Genomic DNA, 25769 nt, shown 5'->3' with positions numbered 1-25769 from the left:
GTGTTACTCGTCTTTGAATTATGTTTTTATATATTTTATTTGCTCTCACGATCGCTTCCCACTGCCAGGGTTGCAAGTGCAATAATAGGCTGCAGCGACAAGTGTAATTATGGTTAAATCTTGGTCCTGACTGATGGGGAAGTGATATTGATAAGAGTTGTGATTCACGCATCTACAGCGTCGGATATTTTTTTTTTGCTAGCTTTCCTTCCTGTTTTAGGAAGCAGCGACTGTATTGCGTTTTGCCTGCAAAACCATGTCTGTGTTCTTCATATTTATGTAGAATTATAGTTTGCTCTTCTTATGTAAAATATGTGGCTCTGGTAGATGTTTGCAATTGTTCACGCTGTGCAAACTCTGCCTCTCTTATGTGAACGTGCGTGCCGCTGGATTGGGAAGCCCTCAATTGCTTTAAATAGTTGTTGACCACCGTCGTCACACAGTTTATGCAGGACCGCGGTTGTTAGGGTAGGTGAAGCTGGGTAAGTGAAAGAAATCCAGGGCAGGTTGATCTGGATTCGTAGTACAGGCCTCTGCTCTCCTTGCCGGTTGACCTGTAGCTGTTGTTTTGTGTTTAGACTTGTATGTGGTTGGAGGTTGCGGACCTTAGGTAAGTTGGGGTAGCCTGTACATTTTAACACGCACATTAAAGTCACACTATGCAACTTTTCCAGCTTTGGTACCCCTACAGGTTGACTCATTGGAAATACAGCTTGCGAGTAAAGTTGCATAGTATGCCTTTAACTTTGTATAGATACACAAGGTTTACTGGTCAGTGCCACACATGTATGGTTTTGTTAAGCACTATTTTTTTAGAGAAGGCAAGGTTTTTTGTTTGTGTTCGTGTTTAAAAGTAGTAGTATAGTATTGAAAAAAGTCATAGTGTTAAAAAAAGTCATAGTATAGTATTGAGAAGTCATGTAATAATGTATTTCCTTGTTACTTCCCTTCAGTGAGTGTAACTGAAGTGTGAAAAAAGTGTGAAATCTGATAGCCCGTTCACTGCACAATGACTTGCTGTTCAGAACACAGCTCAGACTAGTGTCACATATCAGGAAGAGAGACTCAGATGAGCGTTGTCACTGAGAACAGAAATGGCGCAGAAAGGACTTCACCTGGACATGGAAAATTTCTCCTGTTCCATCTGTCTGGATCTATTGAAGGAGCCGGTGACTACTCCCTGTGGACACAACTACTGCATGAACTGTATTAAAAGCCACTGGGATGGAGAGGATCATAAGAACATCCACAGCTGTCCTCAGTGCAGGCAGATGTTCACACCGAGGCCTGTCCTGCTGAAAAACACCATGTTAGCAGATTTAGTGGAGGAGCTGAAGAAGACTGGACTCCAAGCTGCTCCTGCTGATCACTGCTATGCTGGAGCTGAAGATGTGGTCTGTGATTTCTGCACTGGGAGAAAACTGAAAGCACACAAGTCCTGTTTGATGTGTCTGATGTCTTACTGTGATAAACACCTCCAGCCTCATTATGATGTTCCTCAACTAAAGAAACACAAGCTGGTGGAGCCCTCCAAGAAGCTCCAGGAGAACATCTGCTCTCATCATGATGAGGTGATGAAGATTTTCTGCCGTACTGATCAGCAGCTTATCTGTTATCTCTGCTTAATGGATGAACATAAAGGCCACGACACAGTTCCAGCTGCAGCAGAAAGGACTGAGAGGCAGAAAAAGCTCAAGGGGAGTCCACTAAAGATCCAGCAGAGAATCCAGGACAGAGAGAAAGATGTGAAGCTGCTTCAACAGCAGGTGGAGGCCATGAATCTCTCTGCTGATAAAGCAGTGGAGGACAGCGAGAAGATCTTCACTGAGCTAATCCGTCTCATGGAGAAAAGAAGCTCTGATGTGAAGCAGCAGGTCAGATCCCAGCAGGAAAGAGAAGTGAGTCGAGTCAAAGACCTTCAGGAGAAGCTGGAGCAGGAGATCACTGAGCTGAAGAAGCTCTCACACACAGAGGATCACAACCAGTTTCTAAATAACTACCCCTCACCGTCACCACTCAGCCAATCAGCATCCAGCATCGATGTCCGTCCTCTGAGCTGCTTTGAGGACGTGATAGCGGCCGTGTCAGAAGTCAGAGATAAACTACAGGATGTCCTGAGAGAGAAGTGGACAAACTGCTCACTGACAGGGACTGAGGTGGACGTTTTAGTGCCACAACCAGAGCCCAAAACCAGAGCTGACTTCTTAAAATATTCACGTGACATCACACTGGATCCAAACACTGCAAACACACATCTGTTATTATCTGATGGGAACAGGAAAGCAACATATATGAGACAACATCAGCTTTATTCTAGTCACCCAGACAGATTCACTGTATGGCCTCAGGTCCTGAGTAGAGAGGGTCTGACTGGACGTGGTTACTGGGAGGTGGAGAGGAGAGGGGAAGGAGTACATGTAGCAGTCGCATACAAGAATATCAGCAGAGCAGGGGAGGATTGTGGATTTGGAGAAAATGACAAATCTTGGGCATTTGATTGTGAGAATAATAGTCATTCATTTTGGTACAACAATGTCCAAACTCCCATCTCAGGTCCTGTGTCCTCCAGAGTAGGAGTGTACCTGGATCACAGTGCAGGTATTCTGTCCTTCTACAGCGTCTCTGAAACCATGACTCTCCTCCACAGAGTCCAGACCACATTCACTCAGCCGCTCTATGCGGGACTTTATCTTTATTATGGACACACAGCTGAGTTTTGTAAACTGAAATAGACAGAAGTCATTTAAGGGTTAATCTCTGTGTTTTAACTCTTCAACTTATTCAGTCTCCATGTTTGTTGCTGAGAGCTGATTGGTGTGGCATTTCTTCACTGCACAGAAATCAGCTGTCAGTCAAACATTATGGGATGTCCTTTGACATCTTGTCATTAGTTGTTGTGTAAATGTTTGAGATTCTTTAGGTGATGCTTCTTCCTGTGTCTGTTTAGCCACGGAGGCTATCACTGCTCATGATGATGTTTGTTGACCTGAACTGAGAATGAAAACTTCTTTGCTCTCTAAATGTTTGATTAATATTTGTATCGATGTATTTGTATGTTGTTGTTTCTCTTCCACATCATGGGTCTGAAGAAAGCACCAGATTTCCTTTATCCTCTATACTTTGTTCTCTTTGTAAAGAAATCTATAATCACATGTATCTGTTTATGCTGAACATAATCAATAAGGAAATTATTCATTATTGTCTTTAACATATCTGAGATTTATATAAACTGATTGTGTGGATGAAGTGAATCTGTACATACATTTCATAGAACAGACTTTACTGATAGGATGTGTGAACAAATTGAAGGTTTACATGATGAATAAACTAACTAACAAAGTATTTTCTTCTTGTTTTGATTCCAGGGTTTCATACAAAGCTGATGGAGAAAATGTGAAACTGATATGAGATTATAACTGAGGCAGTTTTCCTCCTGAAACACCACAAAGTTCAGAGTTCATGTTTAGAGTCAGTCAGTCTCGGTCCTTTCTACTTTTCTCACTAAAACAGCTTTATCACAGAGAAATGAGCAGAGTTTTCTATCACTTGTTACTTTTTACAACCAACATTTTCTTTGTGAACTGAGTCAATAAAGATGATTTATTACATAGGCTTAAAAGTCCTGACACTCATATGACATATGACAATAGATCGGTATTGTGTAGTTGATTCTTTACATTTGGTTACAAGTATTTTTTTATAAGAACTCAAAAACTCAGTGAACGCATTTAGCCTCAAATCTCACATTCCCAAATACTATATACAACCTGAGAGCTGTAAATCTTCTCTCCCATGTTTTCAATGAGACTTGAATGCAGCACCAGTGTTACAGGGTGTGACTGATGTGAACAAGCTGACACAGTGAGATATTCCATCTATTTAAATGTCTCTTTACTGATGTTGTTTAAAGTTTGGACAGGTCTTCCTGCAGTGAACATCCCAGCAGGTTAACAAGTGAAATGTAAAAACTGATGCAGGACACAAGAGGGCGCCTTCATCCTGATAACCAGTGATGTAGTGGAGGTTAAAGCTGCTCGGCTCACTGTCTGCATGTTTTAGTTAAGAACATGTTTTTAGGCTGAAATTGTACTAACTTACTGATTTGATGTAGTTGCGTTTGTTTATTCCGGCTGTACTGTGACCTTATTCTAAGCCCAGTAAACTCCCATGTTTGACACGTTTTTTAAAAGGGTTCTAGTTAATTTGTTACTAATATTTGCCTCTTCTAACTTCAGGTTCACTGTAGACAGCACTGCAGAGGAAGGTCTGTCTAGTCCACACAGCATTCCTGGATGGGAGAAATACGTGCTCTGGCAGGGACAGACTGGGACCAAAAATCGGCCCCGGCATTTTGGCCCAGATCGGCCCACCACGTAAGATCACAAATACAACCAGTCCTTGCGCTCCCCTGAATATGTATACTAACTCCTACTCCTTAAAACTACTACTTAACCCCATGTAATCAGTAAGCAAGAATCAGTGAGAGTTGACACATTAAATACTTCAAAAAAACATGCCATTTATTAATACAATAAAACGGTATACTCCTCATCAGTGTTGGGCAAGTTACATCCAAAATGTAATACATTATTGATTACTACTGTCATTTGAGAGTAATTAGTTATAATACAATATTACTGTCTCTGAATTGTAATGTGATTCTCTTGACAGCTTCAGTCATCTCTCTGTCTGGCCAGCAAGTGACGGGATGCTTCTACATGTGTTGCAGCCCAGTTTGTTATCTTTAAAAACGAGCCAGCTGTTTGTGGAGCAAAAATACATCATTTGGTCCGTTGACCAACAGTCAGGCTATCCATGTGTTTCGTTACTCACGTTATTGTTGACATTGGTGTCATTGACTAAGGTAATGTTAAGGTTGGTAGCTGCAGACTCCTCATTAACGCTAGCTGTTCCGCTCACATCAACGTTAACGTTAACGTTTGAAGCTCATGAATCGTACCTCTGTTGATGTGTCTGGCTCTGGCACATGCATTCTTTTAGTACCTTTCTGAAGCCAGGCTAACATAACGACTTATAAACTCGACACACTTTTTAATTTCTAGGTTTTCAGAAAAATCTGTTACGGTATCAGACAGCTTTTCCGAACTGAGGTAAGTCACGTAGTGCCCTCTGGGTAGTGTAGTTTATGTAACGTGTAATGGAAGTTTCCTGTTGCAGCAGGGGTAAAGGTTTTCAAAGTTTAGTAAAGTGAAACAAATAAGAGAGACTAAAACCAAGTTGGGTTTTTGTATTTTATTAAAAATATATATTTGCAAATATAGGAGCAACATGATTTCACAAAAGGCTGCAGCCCAGTGTGGAGTCAGTCTCTCAAATGAGTGAACAGAACACCAGGCTTATATGCATCTTCAGAATGACAGCACACACACACTTGGCTAATTATGACACTACAATTTTGACAGGCAATCTGATATACATGAAGACAATCAAGAAATACAAGAGACATCTCGGAGCCATCTCACCTCCTCCTCCCTGTACGACTTTCACCCCCCAGTTACATCTTAACTGGCATGGGAAAACTAGAGATGGTTTTAAGGTGACCTTGTAGCCCCTATCTGTTCAGACAGACAGTGCTCACATTATGTTCCAGACTTGACGTCTCACTTAGGCCGGTTACACACTGCACGCGTCTCGCGAGCGTGGGGTTTCTGTTGCGTCTCAGCTGCGTGTCAGCTGCGTGGATTTTTTTGTGTCCTACATACCAGAAGCGTGTCTGACGCGGCGCTGCTCCTGCTGCTAGGTACAGGGAGGGCTGATCTCGGGACATAGTGCCGACAGATTCAAACTCTGAAAAATGGGTAAGTGGGCTGTCTGAACAACTTAGTGTAGCTGTAAAGAGACTCTACAGCCTCTCTGATGTTGGACCGTCACTCAGAACACACACTACGTTGTTATGCCATCCTACCAGGCCTCCCCCCTTAATATTGTCCCCCATGCTTTCCTCCCTTTATATCCCTGTAGCCTATCCTACCATTTATATATAGCCTACTGATTTGATTAAAGCAAGACAACGTCGGCAGTATTGACTGCAAAATATGTTACAGAATATTTTGTTCTGTATGACAGGTGCAATATTTGAAAATCTTTTCTCTGAAATTTTGTATTACATTCATGGTTCAAAATTAGCACCATCTACTAGCCAAATGCTGGTAAAATATGTAAGTGGCTGGTAGATTTGCTTCACTCATATGTCGAAAAAACAATGGTAATCTATTGAGTGGCTCGTCAAATTTGAACATTCATTCGCCATTTGGCTGGTGGGAGAAAAAGTTAATTTTGAACCCTGATTACATTTATATCTACATTGATGTCAAAACCTAGACTTTCAAACATCAATATGTCATTTATTAATATGTATTTGTGTCTAAATGACATATAAACATATTTTCCTATTCTATTTTGCCTGGAAACGCTTCCAACACACTCGCGTCTCGCGTGAAAAATAGACATTGGTTCTATTTCTAGCAGGCACGCGTCTCACGCCGGCAGTGTGTAAGCTCTAACCTGTTACCATGGGAGCCGAAATATAAACGGACACGCCACGCGGCTGACACGCTCGCGCAACGCTTCCAGTGTGTAACCGGCCTTAGTTAGAATCAGAATCTACATGTGGGAATGAGATGAACTCTTTCAGCATTTGTGAGAGAATTAAAGTAGAAATAAAACATAAAAATATAAGGAATTGTGCTTAATTGTAATTTTTCCCATTACAAACGTTAGGGTCAATCTCTCTGGCACTGACGCTTTCTCTGTCAGTGTCATACCAGGCACCGGGAAAGTGCCTAGTATGCCAGATGGCCAGTCCGCCCTTGTGCTCTGGTTTATTGGCATTTCTTTTAACCAATCACAATCGTATTGGGCGGGGCTAAGCTCCGGACGGAGCCACGGTGCCTCTGCAAAATAATCTCAGGAAGGAACTGGTTTTGGTGGAACATGTATACGTTCAGAAGTTGTTTAAGGCGTGCAACAGAAAACTCAGATTGGACAGATAGTCTAGCTAGCTGTCTGGATTTACCCTGCAGAGATCTGAGGAGCAGTTAACCATAGTCCTCACAAATCCACCGGAGGTTAGAACCCCGACACAGAGACAGAGGAAGGGGACGGACATCCAGCAGAAAAGAGGGACATCTGGCGGAATTACCGGCGGCAACGGCGCAATCCCGGAAGTGGAACATCAGGTATAGACTAACCGTTAGCTAACATTGTATACGCTGAACATAACATTACATACATTGATGCATACATTGTTTTTTACGGCAAGCAACCATGAATGTCAGTCAATACAAACGGGGAGAGGAGACTGACAGCTAACATTAAATTAACATTAATTATCAAAGGTAACTTCTGCAGTAATGCTATTTGTTTGCTGTTGTACATTGATAAAGTTGTGTCTTGAGCAGTGGATACTGTGACAGTAGTTACTTGACTTACCACAAACGAGGCAAAGATTGTTGTTTCTCTTCCACTGCATGGGCCTGAAGAGAGAAATCACCAGACCTCCTTTATCCTCCATACTTTGTTCTCTTTGGGGACATTTGTAAAGAAACCTATAATCACATTTAGCTGTTTATCCTGATCATAATCAATAAGGAGATTATTCATTATTCTCTTTTACATAAAACACACTGATTGTGTTAATGAACAGACTAATCCGATTTAAATGTTTGTATTTCTACTTTCCTGCAATAAAATAAAATTATTATATTACAATATTAAACTATATTGACTCATTTATATATTTATATTCACATTTATTTATAGACATATTTTTTATTTTACATATTTTTTATTTTATTTATTTATTAATATAATATTGAACAAAAAGGCATTCCATACCTCCTACTGAGCCATTTAAACTTTGTCAGCAGCTGCCATACTGTCTATGGCAGCTGCAGGGCGTTGGCCCTTTAACTCTCCCAACACGGCCGCTGATTGGTCAGCAGGGTGTGGTGGCGGCTCGCCATCCAATCACAGGTCTTTACGTTGACACGTGGCCGCCCTGGTTGCCTTCAGCAGGAAGAATCGCCACAGTTTATTTACTGTCCCTGTCATCAGCATCAGAAATAGGTTTTCTTATTAAATGTGGCAGAAATCAACCCGTAAATCAGCGCAGTCCGTCTTCAGAGTGTCACGTGAGACTGATAAAGGGGAAGCTAACCGGACAGCTAACCGCTAACGTTAGCCGGTTAGCCCGCTGCAAGGTGCCGGCAGTGCCCGTCTGAGGTAAGCGCTGTCAGCATTAGCATTAGAATTAGCATTAGCATTCCTCCAGAGCTGGCGGCTCACACAGCTGTTTTAATCCGAAAAACACCGTCTGACAACCGGTCCGGCTGGGTGACAACACCCGCTTCCGGTCGTATTATGGCGCACCAAAGTTAATGTTAAAATCTGACGATTTAATGCGTTTCTGTTCACCAGAACATGTCCACACGCCCTAAATACATCTCTGAATACCTTTTAATATATGCGACAATGTTCTGGTGGATTCGGCATGTTTCATCCACCAATATAAAATAATAATAATAATAATAATAATAATAATAGTGTCATAAATGTTGACACTGCCAGCTTTGTGTTTGAGTTTAATGCTTGTGGAGAAAAAGGGTTGGTCCACATGATGCTGCAGATTGAATTATGTTGAAATGGATGTAAGCTATGCAGTATTGATTATGGGATGTTTAAATCTTCTCAGCCGTCTGTCACATCACGCACATGAACACTAAATCGACAGATTTTTGGTTTGAGTTCAGTGTGGCAGTGTTTGATGTCAGAAATCTGGACAGAAGAGGGAAAAGCTACAGGTGTGTCAGCTCTCTGAGAGATTCTGGAGTCAGGGCCAAATCAGGGCCAAATCAGGGCCAAGTATCGCCACTGATTTCCTGAACCGATGCGATTACGTTACCGAATATGTCGAAACCATACATCGTGCAGCCCTAATTCACACAAACATTGTTCATGTTTAATTAAGATTAATCCAGTCAGGTGGATTTAGGTGGTCATTTTTCTTTTACACTTTAGATGCATTCTAGCCATTTCTTTTTGCACTTTTGGCGTTGTTTTGTTTTTTTTACACTTCCGGTGCTTTTCAGCCGTTTTTTTGCAGCATTTTTTGGACACTTTCAATGTCTTTTTTGACACTGTTTGTTTGTTCTTTTACACTTTTATTTTGACACTTTCTTTGTTTTAAAGATAATTTTTTGGGGGCATTTTTAGGCCTTTATTTTCACGCTCAATGGTGTTTTTTGCCCCCAACGGCTCCTTCCAGGCAGCGCTGCGACCGCTGCCTCCAAGGCACCTAACCATAACCATAACCATAACCATTGCCTAATTCACTTCAAGGCAGCGCTGCAACCGTTGACTTCAAGGCACCTAACCTTAACCCAAACCTAACCAGTGCCTAATCCTAGTTAGGGGCAAAAAACATGGATAACTATTTTCACAGGACAGCTGAAGACATGAAAGAGGTCCACAGGTTGGAGTCAAACCCGCGGCCCACTGCTACATATGTGCACCTGCTCTACCAACTGAGCAGACCCAGCCACATTGGTTTGACAGTTTCAACGCCTTTTTGCCCCCTTTTTTTTTTTTTGACGAAAAGCTAGATTAATTTCTACATGTAGTCCTAATGTTTTAATGGAGGGTTGGCGGAGCCGTGTGGCGTCCTGGGAGCGATAAGAGAACTAACAAACACTTGGGCACTTGCGCATGCACCGATATCAATAAGATTAGGGAGGTCCAACACCAGTGTATCTCGGTGTAAAAGAGATTCTCTCTGTAGATTGTACAAGCAAGAAGCAACCCTCAGATATATCTAATAATGCATCAGGTTCATGTTTGTTTAAAGTACTTAGTTACTAGGGCTGCACGATACGAGGAACATATGCGATAACATGTTTAAATACGGTGATAATGATATAACTTGTGATAAATAAACAGATATAAAAGTGTTCTCAGTTCTGCTGCTTTCAGTATTCTGATTAAAGTGGTTCCAGACTTTTGTACATAAGTACTGAAGCTGCAGATTTATACTTTATAATCTGGGGTCAGGGTCTTAAAGGGTTAGGGTTACATTCTTTCATGTCTTAATACCAATAACCAAACTATGTATGTATGGAGGACAAAATCCACACATAAAGACCCAGGACAAACCAGGCCAACCATGACTAAAATGGACCAAAACCAGGATGAGTCAGGCTAAACTGGGCTAAATAAACCAGTCTAAACCAAGATAAACTTCTTCAAATCTGGCAACAAAAAGATTTCAGGCTGAATGTCATAAATCAGGAAAAATAAGAGCACAAACCAGACCAACGTAACCTAAGAGCTGTACTAACTTCTGTTCATCCTGGATTAATGTGTGGATTATTTTCTGGATGAATGGATGAGTTCTTTAGTCTCAAACGCCAGAAAATAGTGAAAAATGTGGATCAGTGTTTTGATGCTTTCTGAGCTTTTTTCACCACTTTTCTGCTGTTTTTTTGTATTTTTGTTGTCTCTTTCAATGTGTTTTTTCCACCATTTCTTTGTGCTTCGCTGCTGCTTTTTCGACAGGGTTTTTGGGCGTATTATTAACACTTATGATACCTTTTTGACGCTTTTTTTCTTCTTCATTTCCACCTTAAGTATTTGTTCCATCCGAGTGAATATTTTGTTGCTGTTGTCCTCAGTTGGTTCTTGCATGGGGGAGCGAATCTCACTTTCAACCCTTTTTTTTGGCACTTTTGACCTTTTTTGACTGAATTTTTTTTTTTTTTTGAGAGAAAAAAAAAAAAAAGAAGAAAAAGAAAAAAAGAGAGCGCAGATAGAGAGCACTTTATTGTCCATAGACACGGAAATTTGGCTTGCAATACAAGCTCCAACATTTACAACACAACAACCTAAAGACAAAAAACTAAAAACATAAATAGATAATTAATTAATATGAGGGGGGCCCTCCAAGCATGGTCTTAAATAGCCATAAATATATAGATGAAAGTGGGGAACTGTCCCTTCTTTGCCCTCCTGTGTTGATTCAGCAGAGATATTGACAGAGGAACAAATGAGTGTTCATATTTTGTTCTTTTATGAGTCTGGGATGAACTTGTACATCATTTAGTATTTGTTCCGTGTGAGTGACTGTGTTGTTGCTGCCGTCCTCAGTGAATCGTTGCATGGGGGAGTGACTGTCGGCCATGATGAGCGCGGAGCCGGACGCCCTGGCCGTGGTCAACCAGCTGCGGGACCTGGCCGCTGACCCCATGAACCGCCGGGCCATCGTACAGGACCAGGGCTGCCTGCCGGGACTCATCCTGTTCCTGGACAACCCCAACCCTCAGGTCGTCTACTCCGCCCTGCTGGTGAGTGTCTGTTACACGCAAAACATCTGTGTGTTAGTGTAGCACATCTAAAGTAGGGATGCACCAAACCCAGATTTTTGGGGTTTTGGCTGAACCCTGAACCCGCTGGTTGAGATGGTGCTGACTCCTCCTCCCATCCTCAGTCCATGAACCCAGTAAACACATGAATGAAGTAAACAGGGACTGTCCTTCCTTTGCCGTACCTGAAGTTGCTGCATTCTGGCTGCTGTCTGGAGATTCCTTCGTGCACAACTCGTATTCTTTCACATGTTTCAGACCAGATGTTGTAACAGCGGCCATGTTGTGTATAGTTTAGGGTCCTCGCCACCACCAGACCAATCAGCATTGACCAGATTGAACATGTAGTTGGACTTGAATGGCCTTCTTTTGACTGAAAGTACTGCCGAACAACAACTTTTTCTGCTCACCAGTTCCATGTCCACTTTCTCACAGCCTGCTGCATTGAACGCTCCACCTACGTAAACACCTTCCCGTAACCAACGGCGCCGTCATTAAGGCGACCAGCGTAGCGCGCCGAGTGCAAGCGGTGGAAAAAAAATCTTAAATTTCAGCAGAAACCCAACCCCGTCAAAAAGCCCAATATTCACCCCAATCAGAAGCCCGATCCTGGATTTGGTGCAGCCCTGGTTTAAAGGGACAAAAAGCAACAAAAAAGCAAACCACAAAGGGACACAACACGATTACAAAGAGAAACAAAATCTTTGGGGAAAATTGCTTTTTTAAATTGAAGAAACGTCACATTTTCATGAGTAAGGAGGCCTAATTGAATTGGCGACCTCCCAGACCCAAGCTCGCTTCTTAACCACTAGGCCACCACTGCCCAAAGTTTATAGCATTTGAAGAAAATAATTGATAAAGGAGCGTTGAAAAAAGGGACAAAAACATCGGGGGAAAGCAAGAAAGTCTAGAGAAAGCAGAGAGTTTCATTTAAAATTTTGACCAAGAAAAACAAAAAGTTGCATGGTCGAAAGGAAGATAACACAAGGGTTAACACTCATTCAACATGAATAGAAAGACCGGCTTCCTTGCTGGACTGTCTGACGGCCGACGCAGGCTGTCTGAACGCGGCTTTAACCTCACAAAGGCAGGGAAAACCCCCGGCTTAGCATACAGCGGCCATGTGTCTAACTGTGATTGGCGGTTGTTTCCCAGGCGATCCGGTACCTGGCAGAATGCCGAGCCAACCGGGAGAAGCTGAAGGGGGAGCTGGGGATGATGCTGAGCCTGCAGAACGTCATGCAGAAGTGAGTCCACTCAGTTCTTTTTGTCCTCTTTCTCAATGTCAGTCAGGTTGGAACTGAAACTGAAGTAGAGCTGTCACTAGATTAGATTAGATTAGATTCTACTTTGTGTGTCATTGCACGAGTAAGGAAAAGTGCTTTTTCTTCATAGCAGTGCTTAAAAAAGACATAAAACACAGAATGTAGTATGATCATGTTAGTCCATTATTAAAGTGCATTAGCAAATAAAGTGTGCATAGAGTTCTGAGAAATCAGACAGTCCATATAGTAGTTGAGACAGAATGCAGTATGATCATATATAGTGCATTGTTGAGGTGCATTAATAAGGTGCATAGTGATGAGAGGTAGTCAGACAGTCCATAGTCCATGTGCAAAAGGAGAGGGGGCGCAGGGGCTAGTGTAGGGTTTGGTGTTGAGAAATTCCTTATGGATTAATTCATGCACAGAAATAATGCTAGTGCTTAATGTCTATCAAGGTTTCCCAGAAAGGTTGGCTACAGGATAAACATCTGGTCTCAGGTCCTCAGGGACAGTTTGGGAAACAGAAACAAACTTCAGAATTCATTCCTTAAAGAACATTTTTGCTTGTTAGTTGCGCAGTTTTCAATCAAAAAATTGGCAAATTGGTGTTTCTTTTAGTTTGTTTCTTTCTTTTGTTCTCTGGATGATAGAAAAGCAAAAATGCAGAACATGCAACATGAGTGCCAGTGTTGAGATGCTCAGATGTGTCTGACCTTTGCTACAGAAGAGTACAGTGTGCACATCCCATCATACACTGTAGCTCGGGGGTTAGTGAAGGTAAAAGTAGACTGGCTTATAGTTCCCAACATACCACCACCACCACTCCCTTCGTGGACGTGGACGATGCAGCATCGATAATCGGCCGGCTCATAATCGATTATTTCTGTTTATAATGGAATGTAGGCCTAACAACCTTTCTATTTACATATTCTGGTATGTTTTTGCACATTCAGGAGGTGCCATGTGCTCAGTGCTGTAGTTTTATGTATCCAAGTTATTTAGTATTAGAGCACTGCAGAATGTTTTGACATGACATGATAATGATAATCGAATCTGGAGATCAGTGAAGATTCCCACCTCTAGTCCTGACTGTCCACTGGCCCACTGTTTACTGCTTTATTCTTTTATATTATCCATATTTAATGCTGGTCTCCAGACTTTATCCTTGCACTTTTGGACTTATTTGCACTACTACCATGACACCCCCTCTCCTACAGCACCTTACCATGCAGACTGTATGTGGATTTTTTTTATTTGGTATCTTTTCTTATATTGTTCATGTAGTTCATGGAGCTGTCATTTTATCATCCTGTTTGTGATGTATGTGTATGTTGTGTGTGGTGTCTTTGAGCTACTGGGACCTTGAATTTCCCCTTGGGGACCAATAAAGTATCTATCTGTCTATCTATCTATCTAGTTTATAGTTTGGTGTTGTTCTGTGGTCCAGGTCGACGACTCCCGGGGAGACGAAGCTGCTGGCGTCGGAGATCTACGAGCTGCTGCAGGCGTTCGGCAGCGACGGCGCCGAGCAGGCCGAGACGTCCGTCAGCAGCCGGCGGAAAGCCCAGTTCTTCCTGGGCTCCAGCAACAAGAGGGCCAAGACCGTCATCCTGCACATCCAGGGGCTGGACGACTCGGTGAGCCGTGAAATCATTATTACATTCATTCATTCATTCATTCATTCATTCATTCATCAGCTACAGGCTGAGAAATAAAACAAATGGAAGGAGAACCGGTAGAGATCGGCACCTTAAAGGAACATGCCGACTTATTGGGACTTTGTCTTATTCAGCGTATCCCCCAGAGTTAGATAAGTCCATACATACCCTCCTCCTCTCCGTGCGTGTGGTAACTCTGTCTGATGCACCCACCCGCAGGCTAAATGAAGTTTTTCAACAACGAAAAAAATGAAGACTCAAAAGTAAATAAAAAATAAAAAGGCAATGGTCCAAAATAAACATATCGATTAGGGTAAAAGAGAAAGAAATGACAGGCCTAGCTTAGCACAGATCCTGGAGGTAACCGGCTCCATCTAGCCTAGCTTAGCACAGATCCTGGAGGTAACCGGCTCCATCTAGCCTAGCTTAGCACAGATCCTGGAGGTAACCGGCTCCATCTAGCCTAGCTTAGCACAGATCCTGGAGGTAACCGGCTCCATCTAGCCTAGCTTAGCACAGATCCTGGAGGTAACCGGCTCCATCTAGCCTAGCTTAGCACAGATCCTGGAGGTAACCGGCTCCATCTAGCCTAGCTTAGCACAGATCCTGGTATAACCAGCTCCATCTAGCCTACTACTCCCAATAACACCAACATTTTCCTATTTCCATGTTGTAATGTATATAGTCACAGCATGTAGAAATAACACAACATGACATCATGACTTCGCGTAAACATACACGCCACTTTCCTAAAGCCAAGTGGCGTGTTATCTGTACGCATTCTGAGTTATCAACGTGTACGTCTACGCTGCATATGTACAGATGTATGTACAGCATGGCGTGGTATCGCAAGAACGGGCCGTACTATAGCAAGACCAGCGTCAGGTTTAGGAAAAGAACATTGGGAAAGGCTTTAGTAACACAAAAAAACGACAAAAACACAACGGTGACCAATGTCACATGCTTAGGAAAACAATAAACAGTTGGGTTTAGGAAAGAAACATCGGGGAAGGCTTAAAAAAAAAAAAAAAGGTTAAAAAACACCACACGCGGGACTCGATCCCAGCTCTCCTGGGTGAAAGTCCTGTGTTTTAGCCATCCATTCTCAGAAGGGCGAAGCACTGCTACTCTCTGCTCCTCAACACGGGGCTTCTCAGGTGCTGCGAGCATATCCCTCCGCCCAAGTCAAACAAGACATAACAAGGGAGAGAAACTACAAAATCAAACAGGAAAAACTACAACAGAACAACAGAAACTCACAATCGTGACATAGAAGATGGCTGTGTGTCATGTGACCTTGGTATTTGTACACTCTGTGACTAAACAAATCACAACATGGAAATAGGAACATGTTTGGGTCTGTATTGACTTTTGTGCGGCCTTTGAGTAGCGCTGTTATGAAGAAGACTGAAGTAATAAATGTCCCCTATATGTAATAATGTATCCTATATGTAATAATGTATCCTATATGTAATAATGTATCCTATATGTAATAATGTATCCTATATAGTATCCTATATGTAATAATGTATCCTATATGTAATAATGTATCCTATATAGTATCCTATATGTAATAATGTATCCTATATGTAATAATGTATTCTATATAGTATCCTATATGTAATAATGTATCCTATATAGTATCCTATATGTAATAATGTATCCTATATAGTATCCTATATGTAATAATGTATCCTATATGTAATAATGTATCCTATATAGTATCCTATATGTAATAATGTATCCTATATGTAATAATGTATTCTATATAGTATCCTATATGTAATAATGTATCCTATATGTAATAATGTATCCTATATGTAATAATGTATCCTATATGTAATAATGTATCCTATATGTAATAATGTATCCTATATGTAATAATGTATCCTATATAGTATCCTATATGTAATAATGTATCCTATATGTAATAATGTATCCTATATAGTATCCTATATGTAATAATGTATCCTATATGTAATAATGTATTCTATATAGTATCCTATATGTAATAATGTATCCTATATGTAATAATGTATCCTATATGTAATAATGTATCCTATATAGTAATAATGTATCCTATATAGTATCCTATGTAATAATGTATCCTATATGTAATAATGTATCCTATATAGTATCCTATATGTAATAATGTCCCCTATATGTAATAATGTATCCTATATGTAATAATGCTATCCTATATGTAATAATGTATCCTATATGTAATAATGTATCCTATAAGTAATAATAATGTATCCTATAAGTAATAATGTATCCTATATGTAATAATGTATCCTATATAGTATCCTATATGTAATAATGTCCCCTATATGTAATAATGTATCCTATAAGTAATAATGTATCCTATATGTAATAATGTATCCTATATGTAATAATGTATCCTATATGTAATATGTATCCTATATGTAATATATTGTATCCTATATAGTAATGTATCCTATATCTATGTGTAATAATGTATCCTATAGTAATAATGTATCCTATATGTAATAATGTATCCTGTTATTTAATGTATCCTATATGTAATAATGTATCTTATATGTAATATTACATATGTATCCTATATGTAATAATGTATCCTATATGTAATAATGTATCCTATATGTAATAATGTATCCTATATGTAATAATGTATCCTATATGTAATAATGTATCCTATATGTAATAATGTATCCTATATGTAATAATGTATCCTATATGTAATAATGTATCCTATATGTAATAATGTATCCTATATGTAATAATGTATCCTATATGTAATAATGTTGTGTTCCTGTGGCTCAGAGCCGGAGGAGTCTGTGTGAAGACGCCCTGCTGAAGATCCGAGGAGTGATCAGCTTCACCTTCCAGATGACCGTCAAGAGATGCATCGTCCGAATCCGATCGGACCTGAAGGCCGAGGTGAGCCCGCTCACGTTGTGTTGCTGTTGCCTCTGTTGAAATCTTTATTTCTCTGTGATTTCTCCCCCTCTCATTCCCCCTGCTCTGCTCCTCCTATTCCCCTGCTCTGCGTTCTCCTATTCCCCCCTGCCTGGTGTTCCCCCTCTCATCCCCCTGTTTCCCTCTCATTCCCCCTGCTCTGGTGTTCCCCCTCTCATTCCCCCTGCTCTGGTGTTCCCCCCCTCATTCCCCTGCTCTGGTGTTTCCCCTCTCATTCCCCCTGCTCTGGTGTTTCCCCTCTCATTCCCCCTGCTCTGGTGTTTCCCCTCTCATTCCCCTGCTCTGGTGTTTCCCCCTCATTCCCCCTGCTCTGGTGTTCTCCCCTCTCATTCCCCTGCTCTGGTGTTTCCCATTCCCCCCTGCTCTGGTGTTCTCCCCTCTCATTCCTGCTCTGGTGTTCCCCTCTCATTCCCCCTGCTCTGGTGTTCCCCCTTCATTCCCCTGCTCTGGTGTTCCCCTGCTCTGGTGTTCCCCCTCATCCCCTGCTCTGGTGTTCTCCCCTCTCATTCCCCTGCTCTGGTGTTTCCTCTCATTCCCCTGCTCTGGTGTTTCCCCTCTCATTCCCCTGCTCTGGTGTTTCCTCTCTTCCCCTGCTCTGGTGTTCTCCCCCTCTCATTCCCCTGCGTTGTACCTCTTTTCCTCCTGCTCTGCTTTCCCTCTCATTCCCCCTGCTCTGGTGCTTGTGCCCTGCTTCTTCCACCGCTGACTCCTAACGATGATGATTTTCAGGCTCTGGCGTCTGCGATCGCGTCCACCAACGTGATGACGGCGCAGCAGGTGGTGAAAGGAGAGAACGGAGACGAGGTCAGTCTGTAACGTAACAACACTAGTTATTAACACATATTTTCTTCATATGTCCCTTGTTTTTCTTGGTCCCTAGTCCTGGTTTAAACTAGGGATGCACCGAATCCAGATTTTTGGGGTTGGGCTGAATCCTGAATCCACTGAATGTGACCAGCGTAGTGCAAGCGTCTCGACAGGGTCTGTCTGTTCCAAACCAAGTTGTCTTAAGTGTGTGTGTGTGTGTGTGTGTGTGTGTGTGTGTGTGTGTGTGTGTGTGTGTGTGTGTGTGTGTGTGTGTGTGTGTGTGTGTGTGTGAACAAAGAACAGGACGTCCCGTCTCGTCCTCTTACCTTTTATTGTTGTTATTATTTGACTTTTCTTCCACAGTTTGACGTGCCTTCAGTTCCTCTGATCCACTTTCAACTTTATATTATTTATTGTTATTTCAATCATGGGCTCTCAACACTCTTTAGTCGGAGGTTTCCAAATATTATCATGCTTCATTACACTTGTTTCGTGGCCTCGTAATCAGTGGAAACAACTAGAAAACATAAAAATCCTTCAAATGCGTACTGGTTTCAGAGCGTCTGCTTTATCACTAGATTATAAAACAAGCTCTTCAGACACGTTTTAGGTGTCCTGATAAATGATTTTAAAGAACACGACATAACTTAACTTTAAAAAGGACTTCTTCAAGAATCAGAGAAGTAGAGGAAGCACCGCCAATAGCCACGAAGTGCTGTAGAGGTTGAACTATTTTTATTTTGGCGCCCGTGTTATCTGACCCGCTGCTGCAGCAATCTTTTCAGGGACACAGGCAGACAGGCAGACAGGCAGACAGACAGGCAGACAGACAGGCAGACAGGTTGAGATTGTGCTGAATCCTCCTCCCGTCCTCAGTCGATGAACACAGTAAACACATGAATGCGACCAGCGTAGTGACAGCGTAGGGTTCGGTTCGCCGGGAAAAAAATCTTAAGGTTCAGCAGAAACCAGAATCCCGTCAAAAAGGCCAATATTCAGCTGGATCAGAAGCCCGATCCTGGATTCGGTGCATCCCTGATTCATTTGAAGAGACTTGTCTCTGTTCATTAAGTTTTTCTGATGTGGGATTTGAACATCTGCTGTTTTAAGAAGTTTTGCACAGTTTATAGAAATAAAGGAAGATGTCTGCAGCTCATTCTGTTAAAAACATCCTGAGAAAATCTGATCGGGGACTTAACTTGAGTGTATTGTTACATCCCAAATTATTATACATAATTCTATATACGTTAGGCAACAACTACTTTGCACAGAAGCAAAACCAGACAAAAAAATTCACAATTGTATGGACCAAAACACCGTGATGTTGCGCTAACATCTGGCCGTTGGTTTGAATTGTGGAGACATGTAAAAATCTACAAACTGTTTTAATATTGTTGTCGTTGAGAGACATATTGTTAGATCAGGCCCAGATGAAGTGTGCCAGGCTTTTAACCACACTCAACATAGCAGCCAAAAGGTGAAATTACGACTTCTGCATCTGTAACGTGACGCTCATGGTGCAAAAAGAGGTTTTCCCTCAGACCTCCACAGAGAAAGAGACGTCAGGAAATCAGTGATACTCCGGGAGATGACTTGTTTCTAGGGCTGCTCCCTCTTAGTGGATCAGTGGAGTAATCGCTGGTTCTGGTCTTAGTCAGCTTAGATCTCTGTACTCCATTAGTCATGTCTGATGCTGTTTTCATGCTGAATGACTTATTTCCAAGAAACCTACGAGCACATCTCTGGTAAACACAAGAATTAAAGTGGTGCTTTTAGCAGGACTCTTTGTGGAGAAACTCAGATTTACAGATCTGTCGATTAAATCAACTAATCGATTAGTCGTTACAATTTCTTCAATCGAGCACAGCCCTACTCATCTCACTGTCAGAATTTGATCCATTCCGTCTGCTAATATTTTGGTAGTCTAGAAGTCCCTAGTCCCTCCTAGTCCCTCCTAGTCCCTAGTCCTGGTTTAAACTGTGGTTGTCGTCTCCAGGTTTTGATCCCGCTGGCGACGGACGGTTCGGTGACGGTGGAGCAGAACGCGGCGCTGCCGGACTACCTGCCGGAGGAAGAGAGTCCGTCTCTGGAGCCCGACAAGGCGGTGACCCGCGTGGGATCGGGCCAGGACGGGAGCAGCTGGCTGGGCACCGCCACCAACTTCCTGTCCCGCTCTTTTTACTGGTGACTCGCTTAAAAACCCCTAACCCGCCTCGTCTCAGAACCTAAACCTACCCGGCTGCCAAATCTCACCGCTGTCTGTTACACACACTCAACCGTGGAGGTACGAGACAAGAACTCTTCTGTTCTTACCACTGCACTTTTGAATATGTTCCCTTAATGGTACAGTATTGTTTTTTAAGAGGCCAGAACTGGACCTTTTGACTAATTTGAGGGTATTAAATCAAAGAGAAGGGGACACGGTTGCCTCTCAAAAGGAAACCTCTCCTGCGACAAACATTTGTCCCATTTAGGAACTCAACGTTACTTCTGGAGACGAGAAACATGAGACCATCTTCTTGGAACAGTGAGAGCGAAAGCAGGATGATGGAAACACGCCACTGTTAACGCCATTGTAAACCGGTCCGTCAAGACACCATGTGAGTTGCGCACGTGCCGAACGGCCGCCGTCTTTGACAGCTAGCTACGGCAACGCCACAAAAGACAAACCACATGGTTGCCGAGCGATGCGATACGCGAAAACGGTCCATAAATACTCACGACTAACATCGTGTCTCAACGGGGTCTCTCTGTTCCAAACCAAGTTGTCTTAACGGGCTGGAAGTGAACTGCTGTGTGTGTGTGTGTGTGTGTGTGTGTGTGTGTGTGTGTGTGTGTGTGTGTGTGTGTGTGTGTGTGTGTGTGTGTGTGTGTGTGTGTGTGTGTGTGTGTGTGTGTGTGTGTGTGTGTGTGAACTGAACAGGACGTCCCGTCTCGTCCTCTTACCTTTTTATTGTTCTTATTTGACTTTTCTTCCACAGTTTGACGTGCCTTCAGTTCCTCTGATCCACTTTCAGCTTTATATTATTTATTGTTATTTCAATCATAGGCTCTCAACACTCTTCTGTTGGAGGTTTCCAAATATTATCATGCTTCATTACACTTGTTTCGCGTGGCCTCGTAATCAGTGGAAACAACTAGAAAACATAAAAATCCTTCAAATGCGCGTTCTGGTTTCAGAGCGTCTGCTTTATCACTAGATTATAAAACAAGCTCTTCAGACACGTTTTAGGTGTCCTGATAAATGATTTTAAAGAACACGACATAACTTAACTTTAAAAAGGACTTCTTCAAGAATCAGAGAAGTAGAGGAAGCACCGCCAATAGCCACGAAGTGCTGTAGAGGTTGAGCTATTTTTATTTTGGCGCCCGTGTTATCTGACCCGCCGCTGCAGCAATCTTTTCGGCGTCTTTTCTATTTCTTGCGCGAGCCGCAGGCGAACGGGTCAAGCCAGGCGGGTAATCACATACAGGAAAGCCACAGCACAGCCAGAGACTTTACAAAATAAAACACATTTCAAAATAAAACACCCAGGTTCATGGGTCTGGCCTTCTCAGCTGTGTCTACAGCGGGACACGCAGTCAGTCAGGCACACACACACAGACACACACACACACAGACAGACCAACAGACCCAGATACACACAGACACACACACCCAGACAGACAGACAGACAGACAGACACACACACATATATATATATATACACACACACACACACACAGACCAACAGACCCAGATACACACAGACACACACACCCAGACAGACAGACAGACAGACAGACACACACATATATATATATATACACACACACACACACAGACAGACCAACAGACCCAGATACACACAGACACACACACACAGACACACACACCCAGACAGACAGACAGACAGACAGACACACACATATATATATACACACACACACACACACCCAGGGAAAGTTTTCCCTCTGGGATTATTGTTGTTTTTTGGAGCTGTCACAGAGCTGTGTAACATCAGTCTACTGTCAGCTGTTATCAGAGGACGCAGGGGAGGGAAACCGGAAATAACAACACAAACTCTCCAAACCAGACTGCCAGCACGCTCACTGACAGACAAGTTATTTCCTGTGTATCTGTAGTTTAATTTAAAAGACGTGAGATATGACATTATATAAAGGTCATCATATTATATGATGACTGAAAGAGAGGTTGTTACAGCTCTATACCGGTGGGTTCCTGAGTAATGAGATGAAACACAAATGAGCCAAATACGATCAAACTCGCGGTGCGTGTCCATGTACGCGCTGTTTTCACGGACGGGATCGCCACGCTTCCCAGCATTAAGGCTCCTGCACACCGGCTGCGTGGCGTGAGCGTGGCGTTTCAGCTGCGTGGCGTTCTCTACGTCTTTCCCCACCAGAAAGGTGTCTGACGCGGCGCTGCTGCTGCTGCTAGTCTTGTCTGGACACATGGATGTTTCCCATAAACATAAACATAAATATATTCTGATCTGATTACAGCAAAGACAACGTCGGCAGTATTGACGGCTAAATAGGCTCCAGAATATTTCCTTCTGGATTCACTGGTGACCTATTTGAAAATCCATAATTATTATTTTTAAATGACATTTATATATTTGCATTTATATCAAAACCTCGAGACTTTCAAACATCAACATGTCATCTATTAAATGTATTTTGCGCTTCCAACACACTGGCATATAGCATGAAAAATAGGCGTCTGTTCTATTTCTAGCACGCACGTGTTTCCTGAGACGTGCGTGTCAGGCAGGCAGCGTGCACGCTCTAACCTGTTACCATGGTAGCCCAAATAAAAACGGACACGCCACGCAGCTGACACGCTCACACCACGCAGCCAGTGTGCAGGAGAGCCTTACACGCTAGTGGGCTCGCCTCCAGTTTCTCTTCACTGACCAATGACAAGCAAAGAAAACAGGCTCCGCCCTCCTACAACCGCAATGGCTGCAGCTGATTGGACGAACGTGTCACGCGGGTCTGGCTGCTCCCACATGGCGGCTCGTTTAGAATCCGATCTCTTATTTTATGAACATAGTTCACCGAAACGTGTTTCTGAAAACATTTGAAGAGAGAAATAGGTCGTGCAGTTGCTTAACGGTCAGTTTAAAAGCGTTTTGTCAGCTTCTCATTTGCATAAAGTTGGCTGGATTCAACTTTATGCAAATGAGGAGCTGGCGACTCAACGCCCCACTTCTCCAAACTCCCCGCGATGCTCCCAGCATGCATTGCACGGCTGCTCCCATAGAGATGAACACGCCATTAGAGACCAAACACCGATCCATTCATCCAGAAAATAATCGGTACGTATCGACTAACATGTTGATTCCTTTATTAATAACAAATATGGTTTTATATTTTAAAACCCTCTTTGATCTGTTACATCATATATTATTATTATTATTATTATTATTAAAGGTTAATGTCTATGAATCACGATGAACTCTTGTTTTGTTGTTGCATGAACTGATCTCAACTCAGGTTTTTATTCACACGTGTGGTACATTTTAATTTATTTTTATTAATGTGATTTTATTTTGAAAATCCTGATATTTGACTGAAAACCTGCAAACAATGTGAGTGTTCGTCATCATCATCTTCATCACTCACAAACACACACACACACAGTCACACACGGTGTCTCACACACACACACAAAGACACATACACACAGTCACACACACGCGCACACACACACAGATATATATACACACACACAGTCTCACACACACACAAAGACAAATACATACACAAAGAACACACCCACAAACATACACACACACACACACACAAAGACAGACACACACACACCACAGTCACACGCACACAGAGACACACACACACACACAGATATACACAAAGACGCACACAAAGACAGACATACACACACACCCACACAGACAGATATATTTATACACACACACACACACACAGACACATACACACAGTCTCACACACACACACGCGCACACACACAGATATATATACACACACACACACAGTCTCTCACACACACACACAAAGACAAATACATACACAATGACACACACACACCCACAAAGACACACACAAAGACACAAAGACAGACACACACACCAGTCACATGCGCACACACACACACACACACACACAGATATACACAAAGACGCACACAAAGACAGACATACACACACACCCACACAAAGACAGATATATTTATACACACACACACACACACACACAGTCTCCTCCTCCTCATCATCCTCATCATCTGTACCGTGTGTTGTGGGATGGTTTCCCAGAAGTTGGTGAGAGAATAAACTGTGTGTCCTGAATGTTTCCACTCTGGTATTTATTTATGAACCAGATTGATTTTGGTTCCATGTCTCACTGGAGCTTATTCCAGCTTTATTCACACACGTTTTTGGGGCAATTTCTTTGTCGTTTTACAGTCATCCCTGGTGAGGAAAGTTTTGCCGAGTCATCGGCTTCACCGACTGCTGATTCACTCAGAAACACTGCGAGCTGCTGTGATGTCACGATGATGTCATAATGAATCATCCTTCAAATCAAATTCTTTGAAATAAGTGTCAAAAATAGTTTTTTTTTTTTTTTAAATGTTGAGGAAATCTCCTGACAGCCGTAGTTTCTTAACCCTTGTGTGGTCCTTCGGGTCCCAGTGACCTGAAGGACAACACAAGGATTATGTACTTCCCTTTACTTTGTTGAGAATTGCTCTCTAAACCCTGTTTCTTGTAAAGTAAGTAAGTAAAGTTTATTTCTAGAACACATTTAAACACAGTTTAAGCTGACCAAAATGCTGTACAAACAAGAACTAAGGTGCTGTATTAACCCTTGTTTAGAGAGCAATTCTCAACAAAGTAAACGGAAGTACATAATCCTTGTGTTGTCCTTCGGGTCACTGGGACCCGAAGGACAACACAAGGGTTAACAATGTTTTTGTCCTTATTCCCCCCCCAAAACATTTTAGCTTCCATCTGGCTCAGCCCCCTCTCTGCAGCTTTCTCAGCATCTTACTGAAGTTTTTTTAACAGTTTTTCACACTTTTTGTCGAGACTTTTTTCCTTTTTTTCCCCCCAAAAACTTCTGACCTTTTTGTCAACATCTGTCTCTCTCTGTTCCCAGCAGTGTTTGAGTTATTGCCCCCCCCCCATGACTTCTTGTCCTCCAGCTATCAGACCTTTCATAACATCTGGTTGATGTTTCTGAGCGTCTGAATGTCTCTGAGTCTCGCTGAGTCATGTTCTGCAGCTGCAAGAACGGCAGGGGGGTGGGGGGGCGGGGGAACTACCAAAATGTCCCAAAACCAGCAGCCAAGAGAGAGTCATAAAAGTTCAATGTCTCAGTAATCATTTTTGTCTCTTTTCCGTCACTTATTTCGGGAGTTTTGTCAACTATTTTTAAACCTTTTTGGTGCTTTTTGTTTTACTCTTTAGTTGCCTTTTTTGAAGGTTTTGTTGCTCCTTTCTTTCATCCTTATTTCCTTCTCTGCATTTCTTTCCTTCCCATCCTCCTTCCCTTCCTCCTTCCTTCCCTCCATACTTCCTTAGTTAATGTCCAAAAACAGAAAGTTGAATGTCTCAGTAATCAATCAACCAATCAGATGTATTTAAAGTGTGAAATCAGCTCTAAACACGCTCTCAGTGCCCTGTACAGTCACAGCAACCCAGAGACTACACACA

At 42.3% G+C, this 25769-nt stretch overlaps 2 protein-coding genes across 2 annotated transcripts; both read left to right on the top strand.

Moving 5' to 3' along the window:
- Positions 1–1051: 1051 nt before the first annotated feature.
- LOC120567872 (tripartite motif-containing protein 16-like) lies at positions 1052–3092 on the top strand. The gene has a single exon (XM_039814966.1). The coding sequence runs from the start codon at positions 1095–1097 to the stop codon at positions 2730–2732; it is 1638 nt and encodes a 545-aa protein (XP_039670900.1). The 5' UTR covers positions 1052–1094; the 3' UTR covers positions 2733–3092.
- Positions 3093–8012: 4920 nt separating this feature from the next.
- LOC120568025 (armadillo repeat-containing protein 1-like) lies at positions 8013–21171 on the top strand. The gene is made up of 7 exons (XM_039815198.1): positions 8013–8244; positions 11161–11357; positions 12531–12622; positions 14088–14277; positions 17104–17220; positions 17989–18063; positions 20063–21171. Exons 2-7 carry the CDS (start codon positions 11193–11195, stop codon positions 20252–20254), a joined length of 831 nt encoding a protein of 276 aa, XP_039671132.1. The 5' UTR covers positions 8013–8244; positions 11161–11192; the 3' UTR covers positions 20255–21171.
- The last annotated feature ends 4598 nt before the right edge of the window (positions 21172–25769 follow it).

This window comes from Perca fluviatilis, chromosome 11 (genome assembly GCF_010015445.1).
Source record: "Perca fluviatilis chromosome 11, GENO_Pfluv_1.0, whole genome shotgun sequence".
NCBI classification, from domain to species: domain Eukaryota; kingdom Metazoa; phylum Chordata; class Actinopteri; order Perciformes; family Percidae; genus Perca; species Perca fluviatilis.
The sequence above is the reverse complement of the archived record's forward strand: the minus strand, read 5'-3'. Positions and strand labels throughout refer to the sequence as shown.

Coding starts and splice junctions, on each gene's coding strand:
- LOC120567872 (XM_039814966.1), top strand. CDS start 1,095: ATGGCGCAGAAAGGACTTCACCTGGACATGGAAAATTTCTCCTGTTCC.
- LOC120568025 (XM_039815198.1), top strand. CDS start 11,193: ATGATGAGCGCGGAGCCGGACGCCCTGGCCGTGGTCAACCAGCTGCGG. Junction 12,623..14,087: donor CTGCAGAACGTCATGCAGAA/GTGAGTCCACTC, acceptor TCTGTGGTCCAG/GTCGACGACTCCCGGGGAGA. Junction 17,221..17,988: donor GATCGGACCTGAAGGCCGAG/GTGAGCCCGCTC, acceptor GATGATTTTCAG/GCTCTGGCGTCTGCGATCGC.